The 14,327-nt window shown below is 45.8% G+C and overlaps 1 protein-coding gene across 4 annotated transcripts in view; it reads right to left on the bottom strand.

Annotated features, from left to right (window-relative positions):
• Positions 1-14,327, bottom strand: part of PAK3 (p21 (RAC1) activated kinase 3) — a 97,969-nt gene that overhangs the window by 11,460 nt on the left and 72,182 nt on the right. For all 4 annotated transcript variants that reach the window (XM_072335228.1, XM_072335229.1, XM_072335227.1 and 1 more), the window contains exons 5-11: positions 13,750-13,787; positions 11,805-11,936; positions 10,619-10,781; positions 6,237-6,300; positions 3,315-3,363; positions 1,493-1,605; positions 163-280 (exon numbers count right to left, since the gene is read on the bottom strand). In XM_072335228.1, the coding sequence (XP_072191329.1) occupies positions 163-280; positions 1,493-1,605; positions 3,315-3,363; positions 6,237-6,300; positions 10,619-10,781; positions 11,805-11,936; positions 13,750-13,787 (677 nt within the window). The remainder of the gene's footprint in view (positions 1-162; positions 281-1,492; positions 1,606-3,314; positions 3,364-6,236; positions 6,301-10,618; positions 10,782-11,804; positions 11,937-13,749; positions 13,788-14,327) is intronic.

The following is a 14,327-nucleotide window of genomic DNA, read 5'->3' as shown; positions in this document are numbered from 1 at the left end:
GGTGATCCTGGCAGGCGGTTCACTAAACCACGCTTTTCTTCTCCCATATTAATAAAGCAACACAGAAACAAAGATCTGGACACGCCATCACTCATGTTCTTCACATCTGCTTAGAAGTACCACTCTGTCCCGGTAATCAGAAGTGCAGTTGGGATGTCTTACCTCCCTACAGACAGCTGCTATCTGTCCTTCATCCATACATGTCTCTGTAACAACATCAGTTAGCGAGCCTCCAGCCAAGTACTCCATAACCACCCAGAGCTCATCACCTACTAAGTAGCTGAAAGAAGACAACAGCAGATTTCATTAAGATGAATGTAACTAAACTGTCTTAGGAATAATTACCACAGTTATTTTTCTTACCAGTTCATTTTTAAATGAAGACAGAATAAAATGAATGGACGTTCCTTCTAAGCCATGGAGTACTAGAAAATACTGAAAGATAGTGCTGCAAAAACTGCGCAGTCCAGTGAGAAAGGCAGATCAATAAACATAATTTATAGGTAAATGTTGAACCAGAATATATCAGATCACCTGGTTCATCATTGTAAAGCACAGAAAAATTAGGAATAAGACAACACAACGTTCATAGTAACCACGGCAGGGAGGGGTGTACCACAGAGGACAGGAAATGGTCAACAGTTTGGAAAACCTTAAAAAATACATCCAGAAATAGGAAAAACTGCTTAAAAACTGGCAAACTGCATGTGTCTAGTAACAAGAACCTAGTCTGTCTGGCATCCACAGCAATGGAAAACAGCCATAAAAGCCAAAGAGAATCATTTGTATGGTGATATATTTGCATTATATGCACAAAATATGACCAAGGGAGGCAGTGGAGCTACAAGCAGTTGTTTTAGTAAGGTAGGGCTGGTCAGAATATATGAAAATACTCTCAGAAGAACATATTCCACCTAAATAAGCACTTCTGTGCTGTGCAGGGGACAAAACACTGCCCAGAGAGGTCGTGGATTCTCCTTGGAGATCTTCAAAGGGTTCTGGATATGGGCCTGGACACCCTGCTCCAGTGGGACCAGCTGAACCCAGGGCTCCCTGCCAACCTCGACTAGTTTGGGCTTCTGTAGCATGACAGGGATTAACATACAAAGATCAACCTCTCCCATGCATTTATTTGCACACACACACACACACACACATATATATATACACACACACACTTAAAGATAAGTAGCAAAGAGGTCAGTTTTCAGTCAACAACCAAAGGCTTTTCTCAACCTTTGACCTGCAGTATCATATCATCATATCATAGTATTGTGCGAGTTGGAAGGGACCTTAGAGATCATCGAGTCCAACTCCCGGGATTCGAGTCCTCTGTGTAGCAGAGCAGCACTTCTACCCCCTGCTCCACAGGGGGGGATTCGAACCCGGGCCCCCTGGTGTTGCAAACGGGAACTCTACCGCTGCGCCACCGGAGGCACACACAATGCAGTATATAAACGAACATTTAAGTGAGAATACCAGAATCACTTACCTGTCTAAATAGTTCACAATATTGGGGTTCTTATTTTCCCTCATGACCAGGATTTCATTAATAATTAGTTCCTTTTTGGGCTGTTGTTGGAGATTCATTTGCTTTATGGCCACCTAAAGTGACAGTGGAAACAATGCATCAGCTCAAATACACTGTTGCACAAGATCAGAACCAACATGGAATGAGCGTTCTTGGAACAAGGTATCAGAGCTGTGGCAAAGGGTCTTGTTATTAGGCACTGGAAGTCAGTAACGCAGAACACCCTATTTCTGTGCTTGCTTGGGTAACACTTTGGACACTCAGTCATATATATATTGCCTTATAAAATCTGTAAGAACCATCCTTAAACTATCAGCCATAAATCTCCAACACTCTCTGCACTTATGTTCCTCTAAGATGGCCTTATTAACCCCATTGCTATTCTTCATGCACCTTCTGCAAGCTGCACGTGATTTCAATACCATGAAAATACGTAAAAACTGTTAGAAATTCTTTAATAATTATATGATTGTTAATGATTATGTCAGCAATTGCTGTCACTCCTGACTTGAGATCATTAAGGTTACGCACACACACACACACACACACACACACACAAATTCTTGCACTTCCTAACTTTCTGGACTTTGATTTTGCATCTCAAAAGCTGGTATTTTATGGGCACATCCCGGGCTATGAGTACAGGGGCAGAAATGGCCCTGTGGCTGTTTCAAATCTGCCTCCTGCTCCCTCTCTGCAAAGACAGAGATCTCTGCCCTTGACACAACCAGCTTATGAATGACCAAAGCGCAGAACTGCATTGTAAATAGGATTCCTCCTTAATTAGTTCTTGTGTTATACTTTGAAAGTTATTCCATATTTTATATGGAAAACAAAGTGAAACAGTATTGCTGTCTGCATCAGTACTCCAGATAAACTGGGAACAAATGACAGCAGCATCCATTAGCTAGTTGTTGCATCCAAGCACTGGGCAATGAAAACAGGGTGCCCTTCTCTGAAGGACGGCACTTTCTTCTTTGTGTTCTTTCTGGCAGTTCATTCTGCCCAAAAGCAAGCAATGCAGCACAGCTATTTATTCCTCATAGCAATAGGGGAAACCGTGACCACCACTTGGGTTCCCCGAGGCCCATGGTCACAGATCTTTGGGTTTTACAGTCGGTATTGCTAACCAACTTATGGGCAGGCCCAGAGGCAGTCTTTAGTACAGAGTTAAATTACACTCAACACATTCTCACTAAGAGCACTTTGTCAGCTGCGTTTGGGAACAAAGAAATGAGGAATATTTCTAACCTAATGCATTTACATGGGCAATAAAAACGTTTTTTAATCAGGCCTGAAAACTTGTTGAGATTTATTTACAGAAATGTCTAAATGAGGGATGACAGATGTAACAGAACTGGGATGGGACCAACAACACCACGGAGAGCACTGACCTGTTCTGAAGACAAAAGAAAACAAATCACTTAGGACTGCCCTTAGACGCTAAGGGTGAAGCATCAGCTCAGGCACAGACAGTGCCCAGGAGGACCAGGACTACCCTTGCCCAGGAACTCATCAGCACCTCCATGCAATGGTTGGAGGAGAGCAGACAGCCCAATAAGCGTTCAGTTACCGAGGCAGAAAACCACAATGCTAATAAAAGGCTTTCTCTGAGAAGCTGAAGACAGCAGCTGATGCGCTTTGCAAGCTGACATCAGTCCATGCTGAGGAGGAAGAGCCTGCGTGCTACAGACATACAGGCACCCTGAGAACCCATCCCCAGCTCCTGCCAGGGGGGAAAACATTGAGTGCAGCAAAATCAGCTGTGGAGGCTGGTGCTTACCTCTTGTCCTGTGGCGATGTCTATTGCTGTATAAACAGTTCCTGATGCCCTAGAAACAAAACAGCAACCAAAGAATGAGAAGTGGTTTTGTGCTTTTGAGAGAGAACAAGCCCTGACAGAACATCTCTGCTGCCTGCAGTGCTCCCACCTCTCCCTTGCTCACTCAGCCCTCCAGCAGCACAGAGCGCAGCTGCCCAGCTGCCCTCCACCACGTGGGGAATCTGAGATCAATGTCCAACGTGACGAGAAAGGGCAGGTGCACATCTCTGGTGTATTTCCTGAATTAGCTTAGTTCAAACCTTAAGGAGAGAGCTGTTTTTACTTCTCCCCCAGCCCACGCCCCTTAAAAAACAAAACAATCCTGGAAAATATTCCCCAGTTTTGCTTTGCTGGCTTTGGTTGGTTGGTTGAGTTTTTAGCCCGAAGAAGTTCAACAAGAAATCTACCGACACCTTCTTAGACTTCTTATTTATCTGCAAAACTGAGGCAATACCACCCAGTCATTCTGGGACCCCGGGGCACATCAGCCCTCTGAAGAAAGGATCTGGAGGCAGCTTTCTTAGCGTGCAAGGAACTGTTCTCCAGCCCTGCTGACACATCACAGCTGGAGCACGTTAAGGTATATGACGTCCCACATAAAAACCAAGAGTGATCCAAAACAGGGGAGCCTAAAGCAGCTTCTCTTTGTCAAGAGCCATTCAGCAGGTGCTCTGTTAGGTGCACCAGATATGAAGGGCTCTTTGTGGTGCCTGCATTGTGCTTCCACAGCAGACATAGGAGGAGACATTGAGCCACCAGAAATAGGTGACCTGCAGACCAGACAACGCAGCCCACTGCCTGACATCTGCCTCTCATCAAGAGGTTCTTCTCCTGCAGCGCTACGAAGGGCCATCATTACAGGAAATCCTTCTGAGTTTATCAGACGGTGTGGCTCCACTGGGGCTTCCTTTGGGGCTAAGACATGCTGCCATCAGATAAGAAACCCATGGCTGCACAGCCAGCAAGGCAAGGGAGGCTCTGGAGATTTGAGAAGTGGGAACGTGTGTCTTGCAGGTGTCCCAGTGGCTGAAAACACAACGTCAGTTTTCCCCTTTTTGCCCCATCACCTGCTTTGTTTCTGTTTATCTCCAGCTGAAATGCTTCTGAAAACCTTACTTCAACCAGCAGCACAGCACCAGCGGTGTTGGGAACAATGCGATCATTGGACACGCCACGTACTCTTTTAATATAAATGCAAATGCGTTTTTCTATGACTAATTGTTGAGCTTAATCCAATTTGTTTTCACAAAAAGCCAACACCATCTATTTAGATTTCCTAACGCTGCGCTGTGCCTCCTGAGTACAGTTCTGTCAGGATTTACTTAACAAGAGCTGCTGCACTGAGGATGCCTTTTGGTAGGCTACAGGACATCTGTGAAGAGCTCAGATAAAGGTGAGGAATTTAAGGCTGTGAATTAACAGCAAAGGCTCTGTGACTCTGCATTAAGGACTTCTACCTCTAAGCAGCCGTAACTTCTGATCCGTATCTAACTTTTAAACTCCTCTGTAGAATCTTCAGTTTAATGCAGCCAGGCAACTACCAGGACCTACAGTGAGGTCTGCTTCACTAAGATGCAGTGAAATACAAACTGCTAAAGCCAATGAACCTACCAACCACCAGAAACCAGACTGCTCACGGCTCCATCCTGCTTTTGTCTTTTACCAAGAGCTAAGCACAGCCAGAGCAAACACAGCCCCTTTGTCAAGCACCAGTTAACTAAGTTCCGTCCAGTGTCTGCAGCATCTTCAGACCCTAAACTGAAGCTACTGCTGCTACTGAAAAGCTGCTCACCTCCCTGCAGTGTAACACTGAGAGCCTAAATGCCGTCCCTCCTCCTGTACGAACTGGGGGACAAAGTAATCTGAAATGCATTACTGAGTGCACTCAGCGTTCCGGTATTTGAGAACAAAAATGGTCATAACTTCGATTATAAAAGCAACAGCAAGTCTTAAACAAAAGCTTTATGTGCAGCTGATGTCCAAGGTGTTAAAACAGTCCCACATGTTTGTTTACTGCAATAGCTATGCAGGTCTGAAAGACATGCAGCACAGGTCCATAGCAACAACGGTATGTGACTTTCTGGCTGCACAACATCCCAGAGGAAACCTATTTCGATATCCTTCCAGGGCCACTTGCCTTTCTACCAGTTGCTGAGGCACCTTTGCACAACCTCACTCCTAGCAGTGTCAGAACAAAAGATAGCGAGTGAGGATGATGGTCGTTTTGTGACTGACAAGAAGAGCCCATTCACACATGTTTACTCTGAATCTCACTTCTTCAGCTGACACTTATCTCCAGGAGACTGGCATGGCTCTGAGTGTCCACTGACATTTTACAAACGACAGTAAGAAGCAAAGCTGCAGGTAGAAAGCAATCCAGAGTCTCAGAAAGGGTTTTCTATAGTGAATGGAGAAGAAACACCTCCCCACAAGTGTCCTATCAAATCTGACTTATCTACCGAAAAGCCTGCCAGAAAAAAAGCACGAGTGTGCCTGGCTTTCTTCAGTATGTATCAGCTGTAGGTCAGCAACACACTACCCTGAGATCAAACCTCACTGTTAAGGCTGAAAGGTATCTCCTGATGTCAGCAAGCAGCATTCTGCCATGCACAGACAGCAGCATGCTCCCGCTCTGACAGAAATGGCATCAGCACTCCTGGAATTACAGCACAGCCAAGGAAGAAAACCTGGACCAGGCAGGGAGTCTGCCAAGATTTGATAGTAAAATACTTGGATAGTTAAAATACTGGTAAGAAACAAGAGGCTGGAGAATCCAAACCCAGGGTGTGAGCGTGCTGGAGCCTGCCCAGGTTCCCACTTTGCCACCATAGCAGCAAAACACGCAGCCCATGTCTGTGTATGAGTTACCATGACTGGACTTACCCTTGGCCAATTTTTTCAAACCGAGTGTATTTCTTCTTAGGGTCTCCCACACTCACAATGCTCCCTGAAAGAAAGACAATAAGAGATGTGTAAGAGGTCATTCTTTTATACCACTGACTGAAAGCTTGCTGAAGGACACAGATGAACAAGTCCAAGCAAGTCCTGGTCAAGGGTTGAGAAATCCTTTGTCTGAGGGACACAGATGGACAACGCCAGGGGAAACGAGAGAGAGAGAAGCTGCAGATGAACAGCTGGGAAGCAGTCTTTTGTGCGGGCTGATCTCAAGGAAGATGGCCATCTCCAGGGGTGCACCCAGGGATGTCACATAGGTAGGAACAAAGGGAGGACAGAAGAGGGATCAGCGACCATGAAGTTAGGTTTTCTGACATCAGATTCCTCACAACGTGATGCCTGCACGCTGAAGAACAAGGTGTCTGCCATCAGATCCCTCACTATGGAAGTCCTGCTTGCTTGCAGACTCTCTTGGGCCTGCTACCGGAGTCCTGCTGCCTCCCTCCCGGACTCACCCTGCGGCTTCTTGCTGTTACCCTCTTGCTGCCCAACACTCCTCTCCCTGTGCTTTTGCCTCAGACCATTGGAACATCTTACAATGGGACCACCGCCGGATCCTGGTGGTGACTATCCCCGTTCTATGCAATTCTCACCTCTTTCTATCTTTTCTATCCCCTGCCTTGCCTTCCCCATCACCCTAAATCATCCGTCCTCCCCTTCCCCATCTCCCTGATTAAGATTTGTAATCAACTGATCAGACCAACATCTGAACCGTTGTCTCTTAATCTCACACCGGGTATACATATACCAAATCACCTCTTCTCCCTCCTATAAATTGAAGTGAGACAAGACTTGAAAATGGAGATACCACTTTAGGACAGATCAGAAATGCAGCCACACGGCCCAGGGCTGCCAGTTGCATGTGGGCTGTTGGGTAACAACATCAAAGCAGGCAGCAGCACAAGCAGCCCCACGGAGAGTGGCTTCCAACAGTCGTTTGGAGATGGCTCTGTGTGACAGGGAACTGACAGCGCAGCAGAAAACTGATAGGAGATGGAAATCAGAAATGAGCAAGTATCACTGCAAGTGCTTCTCTGTTTACAAACACTGATGAGATCTGGAATAACAGAGCCTTATTTCCTTATAGATAAACACTCTGATTCTACAGATAGTTTAATACAAGATTAAATGCCCGTAGGGTTCAGGAACCAATTTTTATGAACAGATGTCACCATCAGAACAGAAGGACTGCAGTGCCGTGTTTCCAGGTGGAAATCTTCTCTGCTTTTCAGTCCTTTGCCAAAATTCTGGCTTCACCCTTTTAAAAAAGTACATCTCAGAACATCATTTTTTAGGAACTATGATCCTCATCATTGATTACTGGGTTAAGCTACAAAGGAGACCTCGCTCGTGCCATTCTAACTGCACTCCTTGCCTTCACTCTAACCCAGGCCAGCAACAAGCATCCAGCCTGACTCCCAGCAGATGCTGATCTTCACCATTAGGAGAGCCATGCTGCGTAAGGAGACCAGCAGTACACCCCAGGAGCTGGCACTACAAGGACAGCTGTGCCACTGAGATGCCGTGGTTCCACCAGTGCAGGACGCACAAAGCAGGGCAGGTGGGCTGCTGCCATGGGCATGGGGCAGCCGAGGTCCAGAAGCAGTCTGCAGCACGTGTGCCACTGCAGCTACAATGACAACATGCACAGCTTGCTGGTTTCCTGCCCACTCAGAGATGTGGGCAGTCTGAATGGGAAGGAGAGAATGCAGTAATCAGGATACTATGTTTGTACCAAGTGAAAGAGCCAGAATCTGATAAATTCTAACAAATCTGAAGGAGTAATTGAAAAACAGTATTGTTTTTTCTGGTCCAGTAGTTGCCAAAAATACAAATGGCAACACCTAAGCTGATGACTAAACGGCAATTAAAATGACTTATTTTATTCACCTCTGCATCCGCAGCAATATGAGAATGGCACAACACCTACATACAGTACAGTGAGAGCTCACCCAGTGCCACCTGCCTGGTCTGCACCACAGCCAAAGCAGGACTCAAACTTCTGCAGTTGAAAACCTGAGTGGCTGCTTCTGCCTGTTAATGGTCTGTGGTTGATGTCCTGTGACTGAGCCAACAGCTGTCCAATAGCACAGCACTGAAAGCAGCTGCTTGACTGGTATGCAGCTCCAGCTCAGAGGAGCACCCCCTGCGCTCGACCACAACAGACACACCGGCTACTGTGAGGTCCTTAAGCACTTTCCTTTATCAAGTCCTAAATTAAATGGATAAGAAAGCACAATTGGGCCACTTCTGTTTTATAATTGCAGCGGAACAAATTCATGATTTCATTACAGACTGAGTTTTGTTTGATCTTATCTCACTATTACAGGCTTTACTCCCTAGGAAAACGTGTAATGAAAGTGTCTCTAAAAAAGCCCAAGTTATTTCAAGCAGAGAAGAATTATGAGAGCAAATTAAGATAAAAGAAGGCAGGGGACACCTTCATAAAGGAAGCACAAAATCAGCTGCAGAGGAAGTCGGCAAGGTGAAGAAGTGCTGTGAGTTCAAAAGCAAACAAAAGGCAATGCAACACACGTACATCGATGTAACCAGCCCAGGACTATTACAAATGAACAGTGGCCACAGTTTTAGATAGCTTCATAAAAGCAAAGGAAGATTTGCACTGCCCATGTCTCAATTTGCCCAAGGCAGATCTTCAGACCTTGTTCAACAAGTATCAAATTCTTAAGAAAAAAACAAACCATGAAAGCACATAACACTTCAAAGGCATAACCTGCAGTAACTGAAGGGCTCAGTCTCCATTTGAGGTCCACAAGTGTCAATAAATAATACGCATGCTTACATTCAAGTACGCACGTGCCTGCAGGTCTCACTGCAGAAGCCTGCCTCAAGTTAGCCCTGGGTGATGGAGCTCTAATTCCTCCCTCTATAAGCTGACATACCTGCAGGTGAACTGCCTGCACTGGAATAAACACCTTAATTACCTCCTCAGCCAAAGCCATGGAACTCGTCCCGCCAACGCCCCCTAACGGCAGTGACATTCAGTTCTATATAGTCCCATCCATCCATGAGGGCACAGAACACCCCACAGCAGCAGCAGCAATCTCACAGCTAGGAAAGGCTTCAGCCTCTGCAGTGACGTGCACCATTGGTGGCAAGGGAAGGAATGCGTGACACCACGATTGGCTTTCACGGGAATCAGCCTCTGAAGGACTACTGTGAAGAAGCCACAGACAGATCAGGCTCTTTCCAAATGGTTGTCCCCCATTAAAGATGTAATATTATCAGCTTTGGGATCAAACACAAGGGGCGGGAGGTCAATCTGCTGACTGCCCTACCAGGTAGACCCAGAATGAATTAATCTTATGAACCCAGCAGGTTACCATCTGATAACACACAGCTGCAAGCTAGTACATGCAAGAAGCTGATTAAACAGGATGTGCTAGAGAATCACTAAGAGTTTGATGTGTTTGTACGACCCATGGAGGGCTTCAGGGTCAACAGTTAGAATTCCACTAGTAACTCACTGGGAATTAGCTATGTCAGAGTGCCACAAAAACTGAGGAACATGCAGTGGGAATGCAGCAGGGTACGGCACCTGAGAAACACCTGCAGCACAGTTTCACCTGGTCAGGCCATACACCTGTGTCTCACTGAAGCATCTTCATAAGTATAAAGCTAAGAAATAAAATAAGGATTGCTATAGAATGTATTTTTCTTTTGGGATACACTGAAAACATCTGTTCTCCATCCATGGTCTCAGCTCATGTTCTTTCAAAGGAGTTCTCTGACTAAACGGGGAGTTCTTCTAACAACAAGCTCAGATACGTTGGTAGAAGTGTGGTAACTCCGGTAACTACATCACCAGAACATCCAATGGAGGCTGAAGGAACCTGCTTCATTCTGTAGCTGTCTACAGGTTAACAAAAAAAATAACCCCAAAACCCAATGAATCCAAGAAATTTCTGCAAAGTATGTTGGCTCTGATGATCAGTGAGAAGTCAGGAACTTAAGATAATTGAGGAAGCCAAACGTTCTTTTAACTTTGGGCATCAGCACACTGGAGTTCACTAGGCCATTCACTAGGCCGCAGCCTTCTGCTGAAGCAGAAATAATCTCTTCAGCCTTTAGCACAGACAGAAGCTCAGGCAAATCCAACTCGGTCAGAGCTGCCCCTAGAGGTGGAAGGAATACCCACAGGGTTCTCCCATTCCCTACAGGCACAGTAACAGTTTGTGTAAGGAGTTGTGAGACCCAGTGACACTGAACTGCAGATGAACACTTCTCCATGTACTTGAGATACGCACTCAGGACGCTGCTTTATCAGACAAGAAATACAGAATACATACTCAGTTTCTCTAGGATCTCCTCATCTGTCATCTTGGATTTTTTCCGCTGCCGGTCTGTGTTTCTGTACAAAGTGTTTGTGTTGGAGTTTTCAGGCTGGGGAGTGGTGGCTTCTTTAGCCGGTGCTGGTGCAGCGACAGGTTCGATTACGGAGCGCGTGTAGATCTGTGACAATAAATAGTTCACGTCAAAAAGGAGGCCTGCAGAGGTGCCCCGAAACCGTATTTCAAACAGAGGTGCTAAGAAGATGCTACCTGCCACATCCAGGGCTTCAAACATTCATATTCGCTCTCTGCTTCTCAAAGTGGATAAGGAGAAACAAAGGCTAGCTTTATACAAGTTCAGGGTCAGGTCTCAGTTTTCATTTATTTCCCAGAAGGTGACAAATGGTCAATTTACTGTGTTGACAGACTACAGAAAAAGATGCATTGGGGTCTGAGAGCCCTGCTCCCTTCTGCTCATCTGTTTATGTGGGAAACACAATGACTCCTCTAATGGAACTCTTACAAATTTCAGGGATGGCACCAACGTAGCACTGAAGGCAACAGTTTTGTAACAGAAATACTGTGCATTAGGAGTGGTTTGATCAGATAAGACGGGTGCCAGAACAGAAACAGAGAGCATTTCCCTTTTCTGATCACAACTGCTCGATTAACTTCTCATTGGTGATATCAAGATTTAAGCTCCACTAGGAACTGCATTCCATTCCTTCAGACCCCTACCCGCTCTTTACAACGCACACCTGGGTAGGATGCTTCTCACTAAACTTCCTTCATCTAAGAGCACAACCCTAAGCAGTTTATTTAGCTCCTTCCATATGGAGCCTTGTGGAGAGGGATGGGTACCTCCAAGGGATAGTTCTACATGTCCCACAGCAGTGTGAAAAGCACCTGAAGGCCACTCTCCTACACAGGTGAACCAACTTGTGCACTGTTGCACCACTAGCACTGAATGACACCGTGCTGCTGTCATGGCACTAAAATAAAATTCACTGTTTTAATCAGCATCACAGGAAACTCTCAACTAAACAATGAAGCTCAAAGCAGATCTTCTGGCATCAGTAGGTTGGGTGAAGCAATAGCCCATGACTGTACTGCAGCCCCCACACACAAACAGCGCATGCTGTCCAGCTGGAAACACACAGCTCAGAATGGCACTGCAGCAGTGCTGCCCAAAGCCAGGACCTACTGATTTTGTGTGTTCAGGCCGTGGTGCAATAACAGGCGGAGGTTCGTTGTCATCTTCTTCTTCCTCATCTTCTTCATCCTCTTCTTCAGAGACTGACGGTGCTAACGGGGGTTCTGACGCTGTTTTTGTGCTCTGTGGACAGACAGCACCGTGAGTGAGGGCCACCAATGGGAGGTCTGGTAATATCAACAACTTCTGTCTGCTCAGACATCACCAACAGCCTCTGCATCCCTACAGCAAGGCCCACAGCCTTCAGTCCACCACCACCACTTAAAGGCTAGAGGTTACCACGCTTTGTTAGTTCTGCTCAGTGTTTGTCACTTTTGCTCTTTACTTATTCATAGTGAACTACACGTGGGCTCCTGAACTGTGTCCTATACACCATTGGAGCAATAAATTAAATAAAAATCATTCCCATGTTTTCTCAAAGTCTGATTTCACCAAAAGTAATGTTTGAATATATCACTAGAAGCCCCACCTGGCTGCCAGACAATTGCTCTGGCATTGCAGAAATGGTAGCAGTTAATTAAGTTAACAGGTGTCTGCTGGCTAGGTTAATTAACACACTTCAACACGCAAAGCCTCCCGCACTGTGTTGCCAGGAATTGTATTTTGCAGGGAAAGGCTGATTGTTTCCCTGTTATTTCCCCCCTGGGGTGCTCTTATTGCACGCTTTCACAGAGCTGAATTTCCCTGTTCAGCAGCTCCTTTTTCGCTATTGTCCCCTTCACCCAACCATAAGGCAGCACGCAGATCCCCCACTACATCTGCCTCACTTCGCCCTGCAGGCAGCAGGAGCCCCTTGCCGTACCTCAGCTATGCCTGGCAACGCAGAGTGTGCTCCATGAGACCCTGCTCCAGCACCAACCTTTTAATGGTAAAGGGAGAAAAAGGCCACGAATACGGCCTGTAGGAGTAGAGTCTGATACACAAGATATTCCAAACACTGGTTTAAAGAGCAACGTTAAAGGTGTATGACACTGTCATACATTAAATCTGCGTATCTCTTTCTATACAAGGCGAGCACTTTGCTTACATGGGGAAAAGATGATTAAGGAAAAAATAAGGAAGGGAATAATCACATTTCTGTTCTGTTCAACTCTTATTAACTACTTTTTCCACCGGGCTCCATGCTCGGTCTGAATTGTGCAGCTAGAACATATACAATGTCATATTACTTAATGCCAGACCCCCATTAAAGGGTGAAATGAAATTACAGTGACTGCAAGGACTGCTTGCTCCTGTCGGAGCAGTTTGCTCTGCAGGACAGCATCAGCCTCCCCGGGGCCAACCCCCAGTGCAGACCGGAGCCCCGCAGCACCCATCAGAGTGCTGCACACAGGGTCAGATACTTGAGGTACTTGGAAGGCCCCATGGTGCCCAAACTGCCTTAGAAAGGCCAAATCCCCACTCAGTCATTCGCTATTTAACACAGCAACATTAACACTAATAAATCTGGTCAATATTAATGCGAATGTCCTGAGTACATCTTTGGGATTGCTATGGCAATTCAGTATTAATTAGAGTGAATCATTACTTAAAACTTTCTTTCAATGGCTCCAGTGAGTTATGTATCAATTATAACCTTATTTATATTCAGCTACATAACCAGCTGTACTAAGGATAAATGATGAAATTTAAGAGAAACGAATGCAAGGTTGTTAAAGCTCTATTAAAACGGGCTAATTAGACAGCGCTGCATATTGTTGTGAACGATATATTCCACCATGGCTAAGAACAGTAAGCAATATTCTGGCTGCAAAACCAGACTTTCATGCATAGGAAAGTTCTTAAGAGGGGAAATGAGGTGGTTTGGTGCTGCTGGCAGACACGAAGATGTACCTCCCTGCAGCCCAGCAGGCCAGCACTACGTCACAGAAGCCAAGGCTCACTGCTTGCCCTGCAACCAAGCACTACAGAAGGAAAAGGTGACGTTCACACTCACCGAAGGATGGGCTTCTATGTATCCATGGGCACTTTTATCTGCAAGGTGTAGGGAAAGCAATGAGGTTATAAAGCAGTATCTGCTGTGGGGAATCTCACACAACAGTATATCCAAACTGATACCATTTTTCTTTCGCAACATCCTTCCCCCAGCAAGGGTTATTTCACATAGAAAGCAAGGTAACAATATAGCAGGGTGCTCTTTTTCTCTGTTCCTTGAGCCAGTAAACAAAATACAAAGAAAAACGCTTAAAAAAAAAGTGAAATGCAAATTGTTCGTTAACATCCATTGCTCCTGATCCCCCAGAGAGCTGTTTGTTTAATAAGCTGCATGCACCGATGCTCTCTAGCTCGCTAAGTGTACATCCCCACAGAGGTTGTGGGAGCCCTGCCGTTAGGGCGCTCCTATTGTGACACAGCGCAGTACCAGCTCTGGCAAGATGCTAAGTCCCACCTTTAATGCTGAACACAGATACATCCCTCCCTCAAACTGCGGGTGATGCTGAGTTTGGGAGTGAACGCTAATTACTGTGAATCCAGAGCTCCATCACAGAAGTACCGGCTGCCTCAGTGGACATG

Source organism: Excalfactoria chinensis, chromosome 4 (assembly GCF_039878825.1).
Source record: "Excalfactoria chinensis isolate bCotChi1 chromosome 4, bCotChi1.hap2, whole genome shotgun sequence".
Classification (NCBI taxonomy): Eukaryota; Metazoa; Chordata; class Aves; order Galliformes; family Phasianidae; genus Excalfactoria; species Excalfactoria chinensis.
Note: the sequence above shows the minus strand (reverse complement) of the source record. Positions and strands in the feature narration are given on the sequence as shown.